Consider the following 14,752-nt stretch of genomic DNA (forward strand, 5'->3'; position numbering starts at 1 on the left):
AGTGAATTCAGACAATTCAGGAAATGCTCCTCAGTTGGGACAAAATCTGTGAGGAGAAAATATGCTTCAGAACAAAATCTAAACCATATACAATTACCATCATGGACAGTACACGTTGTCCTCAGCCCAACACAGCAACGATCAGAGGAAATTCTCAACTTTTTTCTCTTCACTATCTTTCAAAAATGTAGTCTCTCCACTATTATATATTATGCTGTGTTGCTGGTGGTAGACAAACTTAATAAATCTCTCTACTTCATGACTATGAATAAAATTAACACAATAGGCACTCCTTATCCGAATCCCTAACGTTATTTTTTTTCCCTCTCTGGAACCGAACGTACCTTTTTAGGATGCAAAATCAGCCTCGTGACCCCAGTGTCTAATTTCCATAAAGGCGAGGGTGGAGTGCGGCAGCAGTCGGTAGGAATTTGTACTGAATGAAGTGCGGAGGGTTCGCTGGGTTTGATCTGCGAGTGGGAGACGGTCCAAGGGCTATCACAATGATTAGCTGGAATGTAGGGGTAGTCCTGTCTCTTGCGGTAATTTCAGAAACGGCTGTCCTCCCGACACAAATTCAAATTAGCCAAGGTAAGAAAAACTTTCTGGAAACTTGCTGGAAGTTACATCTTAATGGGAATAGTTTAATGACTTTGTCAAGTCCACATGCAGGATGTTTAAAAATCTTTATCATTACATTGCGCTGAAGTAAAATGTATAATGACATTTTTTCTCTTTCGTTCCTTAATAATTCCCCATCAAAATAGAAAAACGAAACTAGACCGAACTCGCACGGGAAAATTGGTCAACATTTTCCTTAACTTGTAAGCGCGATAAAATGGGGAATGAAGATTTATCTTGGAAACACGTTGCAGAGTGTTGATTGGCAACAGCGCCGATAAATCTGTACATATACGTATCAGAATAATATTTCCCAAGAATTTAGAACATCACCCTGTCGACAATGTTCCAGACTAGACTGGGAACTTCCAGGGCTTAAATGTCTCGCCTCAGATGTGTGGCACTTCTGGGCAAATGCCTGGCGGGAAGACGCTGTACGGTGCACAGGGGATTAATAGCCCAAGAAATTAGAACATTATTTTTGCGTTAATGTAATAAAGTGGTGTTTTGCATTATACATGCTCTGGTCTGACACAATCGGGAGTTAACGAGGCACACAGTCCGCTGATCAATGATGTAACTGTTACATCCCTGCAAGGATGCGCAGTGGAAGGCGTTTTTAACATTTCCTGGTCATATTATAGTATGTATCTTCCGTTAGCACGTATTTAGTTATCTTCTGCTATTTTGCATGGAATTGTTAATGAGTAAATCAAATTGTTCAAGTTGGTAAAAAAAACTCAGCAAGCATCATGGGAGTAAGAAATCATTGCTGTCTAGGATGAACTCCTAATGGGTAATTAGGTATCCTGTATGGATGGAATTAGCAGGATATAAAAATATTAAGTAACGCTAAAGAGCTATAGAGGTTGCAAATGTGAGTCAATCAGATTTACTATAAATTAAAAATGCTAATGGATTTGTGATTAAACTATGCCTTAATGTGACATAAAGTAAAAAAAATAAATTAGTTAATATTTGTATGGGAGAATTGGAGATTTGGCTGCATTATTTACAAAGAGACGGTGGGATGAACCAGATAACTACAAGCCTGTCAGTTTAACATTAGTCATGGAGAAATTATTGGAATGTGTTTTCAGAGACAGAATGACTGAGTACTTGGTAGGTTTGAACTGATCAAAGAAAGTCAGCCTAGATTTGTGAAGGGCAGGTCACATCTGTCTAATCTGGTTGGATGCTTGGGAACCAGGAGATTCTCATTGAGAGTTATCTTTCACCAATGATTCCCAGAAAGGATTCAGTAAAATTTGCCCTGAAGATTACTGATTTAATTGAAAGCTCACAGAATGCAAGATAACCTTTTGACATAGGTTGGCAATTGGTTGAGAGGTGTGAGTCAGAACATAAACAGTAAAAGGAACAATCCCCTATTGACAACTCTTGATAAATGGTTTGCCTAAGGTCTCTCTCAGCAGAATGTTTGGAGAACTTAGCCGGCCAAGCAGCGTCTGGTAAGTTATTGTTTCAGGTCAAGACCCTGCATCGGGACAGAGAGCGGAAAGGAAAGTTTGTCAGTAAGGAGCTATAGAAGATTGGGAGGGGTTGGATTCAGTCAAAAGGCTGGTAGCTCATAAGTGGAACCAGATGGGGAGAGGAGGTACACCTCTGCCTCAACCGACGGGTGAGGGAGGAGGTGAAAGCGACTGGTATTGTACCCCTTACAAGTGCCCAGCAGGTGGGTGAGTGGACCAGGGACTCCCAAAGGAAGTGGACTCTGTGGGAAATAAGAAAGGTGGGGCTGTGGGGTGAAGATGTGACTGATTATGTTGGAACTAGCAGAAATGGCAAAGGATGATGTGCTGTTTGCCGACTGGAAGGCTGAATACTCACATGAAGCAGGCTTCTGTTACAATGGATCCTTTCTCCCCCAAAGGCTCCATTTCCAATGCAAATGATCTCGCCAAAGACCTGTTTTCTACTCCAGGCCCTCTGAAGTGTCTTTCTCCTTCCACGAACATGGCATCCCCTCGACCGTAGTTGATGGAACCCTTGGGGGCATTTGCTCCATTTCCTGCAAGGCTGCATTCAACCCCTTCGTCTAGACAGAACTTCAGTACAGCTCCCTTGGTTTCTGCCTTCCACCCCAACAGCCTCTGCTTCCAACGCAGCATCCTCCACTATTTCTGCCAGTTCCAAGGTGATCAAAACAGCCATCGACCCTTTCCCTCTTCACTTCCCCCCCAACTTCTGCTTGCACTCTCTTGTGGCTCCCGGGTTCACTTTCCCCACTTCTCCCCGTCCCGGGTTCACTTTCCCCTGCAACCGCAGGAGGTGTAACACCTGTTGTCTCATCTCCTCCCTCACCACCATCAAGGGACATAAACACCCTTCGCAGGTGAGGCAGATGTGCACATGCACCCCTTCCAGGCTGGTCTGCCGCACTCAGAGTTTGCGACGCAGCCTCCGCAACGTTTGTGAAACGAGGTTTGGGCGAGTTGGCTCCTTTGTGGAGTGTCTGGGCTCTGTCTGCAATGGCCGACTCAAACATCCAGTAGCATTTTAATGGAGAGGCCAAATGCAAATTAGAATAACATCTTGTATTCTCTACAGCTAGCTTACAAACCAATAGTACGAACACTGAATGTTACAGTCTCAGGTAACCCACCCCCCTCTCATTCTCTTCCCACACATTCTTATCCACCCTTTTCTCCTCACTTTTTTCACTCTCCCTTTCCCCCTCTCCTAACTGGTTCCACCTGCTCATCAACTCCTCTCCGTCTGAATCCACTTATCACCTACATTCCTCTATCCCACCTCCCCTGCTACAGCAATATATGGGCAATATTTCCTCTTCCCTCTCGGTCATTTTGTGCGATTTCCACAGATGCTGTTTGACCCTTGGTTCAGTCTTTTTGTTCCCGATTCCAGCATCTTTTGTGTATCCTAGGGGCCCTGGAATTCAATAAGGAGACGTGATAGCATTGGTGGGTTGTTCTCCCAGCAGCTAGGATTGGAATGAGCTGAATGGCGGGGTTGTTTAAATGGGATCATCTCCTGCATTATTTACTATTTCTGAACAGGGGAAATAATGATCAATTGGAACCAATTACAAGGAGGTGCTCATTAAACAGGTATGGATTAATTTGAACTCCAGCTCTCGTCATGGAAAGAGATTACATGATGGGCTTAAAGCTTCCTTAAAAAAAAATTGTTTCACATAACAGACTCCTGGGAATCTCTGGCCCATGAGCATTCAAAGTAGAGAAGCAGCTTTTGGGATGTTACCAAAACTTGAGCCCCTGCATCAGGAGCACACAGGAACTCTGAGTAAATGGCAAAATGAGCAGTCAGCCCACAGACTAATCACCCACTGACTACAACAGACCATTGCCTGCCTCATCTGTAGAGCAGTCCCACATTGGTCTCATTGGCCAACTCAGAACCCACAAAACTATAGGATATATTGGTGAGTTGGGTAAGTAGGCTGAGGAATGGCAAATTGAGTTTAGTTCTGATAACTGCAAGGTTTTACTTTTTGGAACGTTAAATCAAGGTAGGACTTTCATGGTAACCAGTCGAAGCCTGGGGATGGTTGTAGAAGTTCAGATACATGATTCCCTGAAAGTGGGTCACAGAGTGGTGAAGAAGGCTTTTGGTATACCTGCTTTCATCAGTCAGGGCAGTGAATATAGAGCATAGAAAAGCCTCATCAACAATAATGATTAATTTGTACATGATAACATACGGAGAGGCGGCAGAGTGGCTGGCAGAATGGTGTGAGCACAACAGCTTGAGTTTCAACTTGGACAAGACTAAACAGATGAATGTGGACTTTAGGAAGATGTAGGTTGACCACTCCTTACTGCACATAAATGGAAAGAATTAGGGATACCAAGTTTCTGGGAGTGCACATGACAGATGATCTTACCTAGTCTCGTGTTATCACTTCCTTAGCTAAGTAAGCACAGCAACTTCCTGGGGAGATTGAGATGAGTGAGGCCTCCCCACCTGTCTCCCCATTTTACCCAATAGAACGTTCACAAGAAAATCTGCAGATGCTGGGAATCCAAGCAATACACACCAAAATGCTGAAGGAACTCAGCAGGCCAGGCAGCAGTTAATGGAAAAGAGTAAACATTTGACATTTTGATTGAGACCCTTCGTCAGGACTGGGGGGAAAAAAAGATGAGAAGTCTTTAGGTAGAGGCTATCCGGTCAGAATATAAAGTGTTGATCCTCCAACCGGAGAGCGACACTTCACCTGTGAGTCTGTTGGGGTCATCTATTGTATCCAGTGCTCCCGGTGTGGCCTCCTGTACATCAGTGAGACCCCACATAGTTTGGGAGACCACTTTGCCGAGCACCTACGCTCCATCTGCCAGAAGAACTGTGATCTCCCAGTGGCCACCTATTTTACTTCTACTTCCCATTCCCATTCCAACATGTCAGTCCATGACTTCCTCTACTGCCGCGATGTAGCCACACTCGGGTTGGAGGAGCAATATCTTGTATTCCGTCTGGGCGGCCTGTAGCCTGATGGCATGAGCATCGATTTCAAAATTTCCAGTAATTGTTCTCCCTTCCCCTCCCCCCTTCGCCATTCCCCATCCCATTTTCCCCCTCACCTTATCTCATTACGTGCCCATCCCCTCCTTCTGGTGTTCCTTTCTTCCATGGTCTTCCCCTTCTCCAGCCCTCTATCTCTTTCAGAATTACCCTCACAGTTACTTCATCCTCACCCCCTCCCCGTTTCACCTATCAGCTACCACCTTGTACTCTTTCCTCCCCTTCCCCCCCCCCATCTTCTTACTCTTTTCCATAGATGCTGCCAGGCCAGCTGAGCTCCTCCAGTGTTTTGTGTGCGTGCGTGCGTGTGTGTGTGCGTGTGTGTGCGTGCATGTGCGTGCGTGCATGTGCGTGTGTGTGCGTGCGTGTGTGCGTGTGTGTGTGCGTGCGTGCGTGTGTGTGTGCGTGCGTGTGTGTGTGCGTGCGTGTGTGTGTGCGTGCGTGTGTGTGTGCGTGCGCGTGTGTGTGCGTGCGCGTGTGCGTGCGTGTGTGCGTGCGTGTGTGCGTGTGTGTGTGCGTGTGTGTGTGTGTGTGTGTGTGCGTGTGTTGCAGTGGAACATTTGAGAATGTCCTGACCAGCTGGATCACTGTCTGATATGGGAATTGCCAGGCATCTGACCATAAGACCCTACAAAGGATTGTGAGGACTGTTAGGAGGATCATTAGTGTCTCTTCCACTCATCCAAGATGTTTATCAGGAGCGCTGTGTATCCAGGACACTTAGCATTGTCAACAGTTCCTCCTATCCATCCAACAATCCTTCTGACATCCTACCATCAGGCAGGAGGTACCATAGCATTAGAACAAGAACTGTTCGGATGTGAACTAGCTTCAAGCTAAGAGACCACTGAACTCCCTGCCACCACCTAGGTCTTATCACATTTAAAACACCAGTAGCACGTTGCTTACTTTTTTAACTTGTGTCATAAATTCACCTTGTCCTTTCTTAATTTATTTGTGGTAATATTACCTTTTGTGTTGTGAGTTGTATGTAATGTGTTCTGCACCTTGGTCCCGAGGGACGTTGTTTCATTTGGCAGTATAAATGTGTACGGTTGATTGACAATAAATTTAAACTTGAATTTGAGAGATTATGTTGCAGTTGTACAAGGCTTTACTAAGACAGCATGGTGTATTGTGTTCAGTTTTGGTCACGCTGTTGTAGGAAAGGTGGTTATAAACTGGAAATAGAGGAGTAAAGATCTACAGGGATGTTGCTAGGACTCAGTGGACTAAATTACAGGGAGCAGTTGGACTTTTTTTCCATGGAATGTCAGAGACTAAGAGGTAATCAAGGGTATAAAATCATGAGGGGCTTAGATAGGGTGAATACGTTCAGTCTATTCCCCAGATTGAGTACACCTTATTCAAAATGCTTTGGACCAGATGTGCTTTTATTTTGGATTTTTTTGGAATTTGGAATATATAATGAGATAGCTTGGGATTTGCCATCATTTCCAACTCTGAATATATGTGCTACTGGTAAGCAGTCTTTGTCTTGCATTTGTTCATCACATATATGTATTGAACAGTGAAAATTATTACATACCATTAATGTAATGAAAATATAATGTGTTCAGGGTAACAAAAGCAGCAGAACTGATTGGGAGAATACCTGAATCAGCTGTTGAATAACAACAAACAATGGCAGACTTTCAGTCTCCATCTATAATGCTGTGTTTTGATTTTTTTTAAAGTTATGGTGCGGTGTATTGTTACTTAGGTTTTATGTAGGGTATAAAAACAATCAGCATTGTAGACTTCTAGTGTTAGACTTTCATCAGTGGCGATCTTGGCAAACTCATCAATTAATTTCCCTGCTGCTTCATGATCAGCAAACGATGCTTGATCACCACAAATCTTTTCTTAAATTTCTGTAACCAGCCTGCTGAATATTCACAATTATCTTCAATTTTCAGTTTGTCGTGATAGATGTTTGCCTGTTTCTTGACTAAGATATGTTCACTCTGCTGGCAAATCCACTCTTTCAATACACATTTGAGATCTTCATTTTCTACTTTCTGCAGTGTTTTTCTATTTTTCATTAATTTCTGTTCATTACATGTGAGCTCACTTCTCAGAACGGTCTGCTATGCTCAGAGACCTGCTCACTGCCTGGTAACTTTCCCAGCACCTTGTGGAGGTTTCCATTTGCAATATCATGTCAGCACTCAAAAAAAGAATTCAGATTTCGGAGGCTTTGGGTTTTCAGATAAGAGGTACTCAAACCTGTGGTAGAGTCCAAAAGTAGGGGGCATAGTTATAAGATAAGAGTGAAGAGATTTGAAAGGGACTTGAGGAGCAAGTTCTTCACTTAGGATGATGCCAAATGGAATGGGTTGCCAGTGGAAGTGGAACAGATGAGTATAATAACACATTTTAAAAGACAGTTGGACAGGTACATGGAAAAAAGGAAAGAATTAGAAGGACTGGGGCCAAACGTAGGTAAGTGGGACTAACTTGGGTGGCGTGGCCACGTAGTACCAGCCAGGTTCAATTCCCACCGATGTCTGTAAGGAATTTGCATGGTCTCCCCATGACTGTGTGTTTCCTCCAGGTGCTCCAGTTTCCTCCCACAGTACAAATACATACCAATGAGTAGGTTAATTGGCCATTGTAAACTGTCCCATGATTAGGCTAGGGTTAAATCAGAGGTTGCTGAGCGGTGTGGCTCGATGGGCCAGAATGGACAGACAGACCGGTTGGTGCGAAGGGCTTGTTTCTGTGCTGTATGACTCCGTGGCCCACATCCTTGATCCTGAGAGTGTGCCTGAGAAGAAGTATTCATTCATCTCAGAATAGACTTGGAAATCCGTTTACTGAATCCCAGATAGGGAGTTAATTCCAAGTGAAATTGGGGGAGATGCAAATTCTACCATCTCAAAGGATAATCTATCTGTAGACCAACTGTTACACATGTAACTGCTGCAACTGTGACTTTGTCATTGTCGATCACCACTGAGGTAGTTTAAGGATTTTTTTTTAATTGTAATAATTTTAGGAGTTTTTTCCCTAACATTTTGCTTTATAATTACACAGACAGCTGCAGTAGGAGGCCTATTAAAGTAATGCACATGTACAACTTGGGAATAAATGGAGTTTCTAAATCTCTAATACATTTCAGCAAATAAGGTTTGCACAGATTTTCTGTCATGTAATCCAATAAAGTACTACAGACCATTAGATTAGACGATATTATTTTGTTTAGGGTACAGAAGTTGCTTAAATTATCAATGTTTTAAGCAAGGTTTCCCAAAGTAAGATCAGAGGCAGTAAAACTACTGTAAGGGGGGAATATGTGGTGGAAAACATTGTGCGATGACAGATCAATATGCACTATCATGCACATCTGAGGATACTTACTCATGGCTAGCCAAGTCGGCATGTCTGATCCTTGATGTTGTATTTAGAGCTGGCACCAGATGGTGGAGCCAGAGGACAGTTACTAAGCTCTCCAGGGAATGTCTAAGCCTCGACCTGACATAGTAGGGTTAGCCGCTGGCCTGAGAATTGGTAAGCCAATATTCCCCTTGCACCTGTGTGGGGTAATCACAGACTCCAATAGCGCATGATCCGATTGTAAAGAATTGTTCAAATTTGTGGTCAGCAGCGATGAGTGTGGAAGGCCTTCTTTCCAGGCAGTTTACACCATTTCATAGCACATTGTTTTTTACCTCAGCTTCTATGCATCCACAGTAAAAAGCATGGTGCCTTTCTTCTGTTGATCCCATTTTACTCCAAAAATGAAACCTTTTGAAAACTCTAACCAATGAGCATAATGCAGCCAGTTGTGTCTTGCATACAATCTACACAACATATCATTTTATCATTGTGAGGTGTTCACTTTCTGAGTTGTACGCAAGACCAAAACTGGCTGTATAATGCTCATTGGTTAGAATTTTCAAAAGGTTTCATTATGGATCAGAGCAGGTACATTTATGCTATATGCCTTCATATTTAGAGCAGCAGAAGAAAGATGCTTTTTACTGCAGATTCATAGAAGCTGAGGTAGAAAAGCTGCAGATGGGAATTACCATATTTCCAAATCTTGATCATCTTTAAAAAAGTATCTTGTGCTTTCCCAGTATATGATAAACAGGCTCTCTCGGGCTTCAGGCCGGGTACAGGTATCGATTATAACCGATATTTCAATGAGAAGCTCTGCTATTGTCTAAGTTCATTACTTTCTTTTAGAGATGTTAAGTACATTGGGATGATCATAACTGATTAGCTGATTTATAAGATCGTAAGACATAGGAGCAGAATTACGCCAATTGGTCTATTAAGTCTGCTCTGCTATTCCATAATGGCTGATTTATTATCCTTCTCAGCCCCATTCTCCTGCCTTCTCCCATAACCTTTGACACCCTTACAAATCAAGAGCCTATCAACCCCTGCTTTAAATACACCCACTGACATGGCCTCTGTAATGTATGGATCTATTTCTTTTATAACAATGATTCCCCCCCCCCCCCAGCACTATCTATATCTGTTGTCTATGCATGTGCTGTTGTCTACACATGCGCATTGTTCCCTCTCTCTTTCACTGCAATGTGAATACACCAGTTAAAGCCTTCTCGTGCATGCTTTTATTTCATTGATGTGTAGTTGCAAAGACACGACAGCCTCCACGGCCCTCTGTGGCAACGAATTCCACAGAATCATTATTGGTGACTGGCAATACATTTATATTCCTTACTGTTACCATGCCAGTGCATAATATCAGTGAACTATGTCATATTCCATTTTTGCATCATGTAGAATTAGTGAGATTTTAACAAGGAACTACAAATCGAGTTTCTACGCAGTTGTGATATTATTTCTGTCATTAGTTTCAGGATTCTTCCATAAGTGTTAATTAGTTTCTGAATTCTGCTATTTTCTATGTAAACCTTAAGCTTTTAGTCTTGCCTATAATTTGAAATGACCATTTTTAGTTCCTATATGTACTTTCCACATACAAGGCAATGGTCGTCATCATATCACACTACTTTCCTCAAAAGAGTTTGCTATCTGAGGAAAGACAGATCACCTGTCAACAATGACAGTGAAAAACCCTTTATCAATACAACTGAATGTTTCTTTACATTCCAATCTTAATGTAACAAATATGGCAACAATTCACAGCCACTACTATAGATACTGTATATCTCCTTTTAAGGACACTCGCTCTGCATTCTGTCCTGAACTTCAGCTGTCTTGCCAGTACGTATATGTCCCTCCAGCAACTTACTAGAGTTTCCTTGTCTGGACCAAAATTGCGTTCACTTAAAATAACAACATTTTAGAAAACAAAACTGGACGCACAAGAAAAATAATGAATTCTTTTTCACAAGAGTTTGAACTATTCCTACAGATTTCTTTCTTAGTATAAGCTTGTGTTGTATAACATTTGATAACATCACAAGGACAATGTGGGTCTGTAAACCGTATTTCAGAATGTTAGTTTGGGGCAGAATTATATAACAAATAATTAATTAAATGATGTATTTACCTCTCGGTTCACAGACACAGTATCTTGGCAATATAGGTTTGTTTTGGATGCCTGTTCTGGTTCATATGCATCAGTTACTTGTACAATCAGTTTTGAGCATTTCCGTCACTGGATGTTAATTTAACTGTCCTGCATTGCAATGTAATGCTATGGCAATACAGCATTACTTTTCTTTGCAGTCTGGCTGTTGGATGTGTATTTCTTAATTTTAACAACAATTTCTGACTGAACAGAAATTAATGCAAATTAATAAACTATCATATTTCTGCACTGAATTGAAATTGCACAACAGCATTCATCATCAGGTGCAGTTGCCTTTATCACTGATAGTTCACTACACACACAAAATGCTGGAGGTCCTGATGAAGGGTCTCTGTTCATTCTTTTCCATAGATGCTGCCTTGCCCTGTTGAGTTCCTCAAGCATTTTGTGTCTATTGCTTTGAATTTCCAGTGTCTGCAGATTTTCTTGTGTTTGTGAGGTCACTCTGCTACTCCACACCAGGATTGGCTTGACTGATTTGAAATGGCTTGATTCTTTAACTGCGTGCTTACCATCTCTCACCTTGTATTACTGTTCCTCTTTGGCCTTCCACCCCGTCTTTGACCTTCTCTCAGCCCTACTCGTTTTCTCTGCTTCCTGAAACTTGTTCATTTCTGAAATTTCCCAGTTCTGAGGAAAGGAGTTTGACTGGAAACACTAGCTCATTTTTCCCCAGCCTACTTCAGCGTTTCCAGTATTTATAGCTTTTATGTAAAATAGTTACTAGCTATCCTCCAGTGCTTCTTGCCTTCCTAATGTCAGTGAAATGATCACAATTCTTGCTAAAGCTAATTTTGCAATTTGTATCCAGTCTCTCCTATTTCTAACCTTTCACTCATAAAAGGATAAGATAATTTCCAACCCAATATAAGATGAAGTGCAATAATTTACCTACTTGAATCCCGTTAGGATACAATGTTTGAGTTCACACATTAATGTTTATCTTAGTAATCATGGTTGAATTGTCTCTGCTGCCAGAATTAATTTCAATGTTATCTTAAATCGTGCCATATCAATACGTTTATTGTAGAATCCACTTCCCCAACCAGTAATTTATTTGTTTTTTTTTAATCCTTTGGCTCTAGTTGCTTGTTGTCTTGAAATGTGTATGACAAGTAATCTTGACACGAGGAAACCTGCAGATGCTGGAATTTCAAGCAACACACATAAAAGTTGCTAGTGAACGCAGCAGGCCGGGCAGCATCTATAGGAAGAGGTACAGTTGACGTTTCCGGCTGAGACCCTTCGTCAGGACTAACTGAAAGAAGAGCTAGTAAGAGATTTGAAAGTGGGAGGGGGAGGGGGAGATCCAAAATGATAGGAGAAGACAGGAGGAGGAGGGATGGAGCCAAGAGCTGGACAGTTGACTGACAAAAGGGATATGAGAGGATCATGCGATGGGAGGCCCAGGGAGAAAGAAAGGGGGAGGGGGAAAGCCCAGAGGATAGGCAATAACGGATGGGGTACGAGGGGGAGGTGGGACATTAACGGAAGTTAGAGAAGTCAATGTTCATGCCATCATGTTGGAGGCTACCCAGACGGAATGTAAGGTGTTGTTCCTCCAACCTGAGTGTGGCTTCATCTTGACAGTAGAGGAGGCCGTGGTTAGACATATCAGAATGGGAATGGGATGTGGAATTAAAATGTGTGGCCACTGGGAGATCCTGCTTTCTCTGGCAGACAGAGCATAGGTGTTCAGCAAAGCGGTCTCCCAGTCTGCGTCGGGTCTTGCCAATATATAGAAGGCCGCATCGGGAGCACCGGACGCAGTATATCACCCCAGCCAACTCGCAGGTGAAGTGTTGCCTCACCTGGAAGGACTGTCTGGGGCCCTGAATGGTGGTAAGGGAGGAAGTATCAGGGCATGTGTAGCACTTGTTCCGCTTACAAGGATAAGTGCTAGGAGGGAGATCGGTGGGACGAATGGACAAGGAAGTCGCATAGGGAGCGATCCCTGCTGAAAGCAGGGGGGGGGTGTGGAAGATGTGCTCAGTGGTCGAATCCCATTGGAGGTGGCGGAAGTTACGGAGAATTATATGTTGGACCCGGAGGCTGGTGGGGTGGTAGGTGAGGACAAGGGGAACTCGCGGATACCTCCTCTTATTTACCCCTCGATCACGACCCCACTAAGGAGCACCAGGCCATTGTCTCCCATACTATCACCAGTTTTATCGCTCAGGGGATCTCCCATCCACTGCTACCAACCTTATAGTTCCCACACCCCACACTTCCTGTTTCTACCTCCTACCCAAGATCCACAAACCTGCCTGTCCAGGTAGACCTATGTCTCAGCTTGCTCCTGCCCCACTGAACTCGTTTCTGCATACCTCGACACTGTTTTATCCCCCCTTGTTCAATCCCTTCCCACCTATGTTCGTGACACTTCTCACGCTCTTAAACTTTTTGATGATTTTAAGTTCCTTCGCCCCCAATGCTTCATTTTCACCATGGATGTCCAGTCCCTATATACTTCCATCCCCCATCAGGAAGGTCTCAAAGCTCTACGCTTTTTGGATTCTAGACCTAACCAGTTCCCCTCTACCACCACTCTGCTCCATCTAGCGGAATTAGTCCTTACTCTTAATAATTTCTCCTTTGGCTCTTCCCACTTCCTCCAAACTAAAGGTGTAGCCATGGGCACCCGTATGAGTCCCAGCTATGCCTGCCTTTTTGTTGGCTCTGTGGAACAATCCATGTTCCAAACCTATATTGGTATCTGCCCCCCACATCGACGACTGCATTGGTGCTGCTTCCTGCACACATGCTGAGCTCGTTGACTTCATTAACTTTGCCTCCAACTTTCACCCTGCCCTCAAGTTTACCTGGTCCATTTCCGACACCTCCCTCCCCTTTCTAGATCTTTCTGTCTCTATCTCTGGAGACAGCTTATCTACTGATGTCTACGAGAAGCCTACGGACTCTCACAGCTATCTGGACTATTCCTCTTCTCCACCGCATCTGCTCTCAGGATGAGGCTTTTCATTCCAGGATGAAGGAGATGTCCTCCTTTTTTAAAGAAAAGGGCTTCCCTTCCTCCACCATCAACTCTGCTCTCAAACGCATCTCTCCCATTTCACGCACATCCGCTCTCACCCCATCCTCCCGCCACCCCACTAGGAATAGGGTTCCCCTTGTCCTCCCCTACCACCCCACTAGACTCCAGGTCCAACATGTAATTCTCCGTAACTTCCACCACCTCCAACGGGATCCCACCACTAAGCACATCTTTCCCTCCCGCCTCTCTGCTTTCAGCAGGGATCGCTGCCTATGCGACTTCCTTGTCCATTCGTCCCCCCATCCCTCCCCACCGTTCTCCCCCCCGGCACTTATACTTTATACTTTATTGTCGCCAAACAATTGATACTAGAACGTACAATCATCACAGCGATATTTGATTCTGCGCTTCCCGCTCCCTGGATTACAAATCGATAGTAAATATTAAAAATTTAAATTATAAATCTTAAATAGAAAATAGAAAAATGGGAAGTAAGGCAGTGCAAAAAAATCAAGGTGCGGATCCGGATATTTGGAGGGTACAGCCCAGATCTGGGTCAGGATCCGTTCAGCAGTCTTATCACAGTTGGAAAGAAGCTGTTCCCAAATCTGGCCTTATCAGTCTTCAAGCTCCTGAGCCTTCTCCCGGAGGGAAGAGGGATGAAAAGTGAGTTGGCTGGGTGGGTCATGTCCTTGATTATCCTGGCAGCACTTCTCCGACAGCGTGCGGTATAAAGCTGAGTCCAAGGACAGACGATTGATTTGTGTGATGTGCTGCGCCATGTTCATGATCTTCTGCAGCTTCTTTCGGTCTTGGACAGGACAACTTCCATACCAGGTTGTGATGCATCCTAGAATAATGCTTTCTACGGTGCATCTGTAAAAATTAGTGAGGGTTTTAGGGGACAGGCCAAATTTCTTTAGTTTTCTCAGGAAGTAAAGGCACTGGTGGGCCTTCTTGGCAGTGGACTCTGCTTGGTTGGACCAAGTCAGGTCATTTGTGATATTGACCCCGAGGAACTTAAATCTTATCCTTGTAAGTGGAACAAGTGCTACACATGCCCTTACACTTCC

General features: G+C 43.6%; 1 protein-coding gene across 1 annotated transcript in view; it reads left to right on the forward strand.

Moving 5' to 3' along the window:
• Positions 1–400: 400 nt before the first annotated feature.
• Positions 401–14,752, forward strand: part of clec19a (C-type lectin domain containing 19A) — a 54,435-nt gene continuing 40,083 nt past the window's right edge. The window contains exon 1 of the mRNA XM_072268802.1: positions 401–591. Within this exon, the coding sequence (XP_072124903.1) occupies positions 441–591 (151 nt within the window). The 5' untranslated portion in view covers positions 401–440. The remainder of the gene's footprint in view (positions 592–14,752) is intronic.

This window comes from Mobula birostris, chromosome 9 (assembly GCF_030028105.1).
Source record: "Mobula birostris isolate sMobBir1 chromosome 9, sMobBir1.hap1, whole genome shotgun sequence".
Taxonomy (NCBI): Eukaryota; Metazoa; Chordata; class Chondrichthyes; order Myliobatiformes; family Myliobatidae; genus Mobula; species Mobula birostris.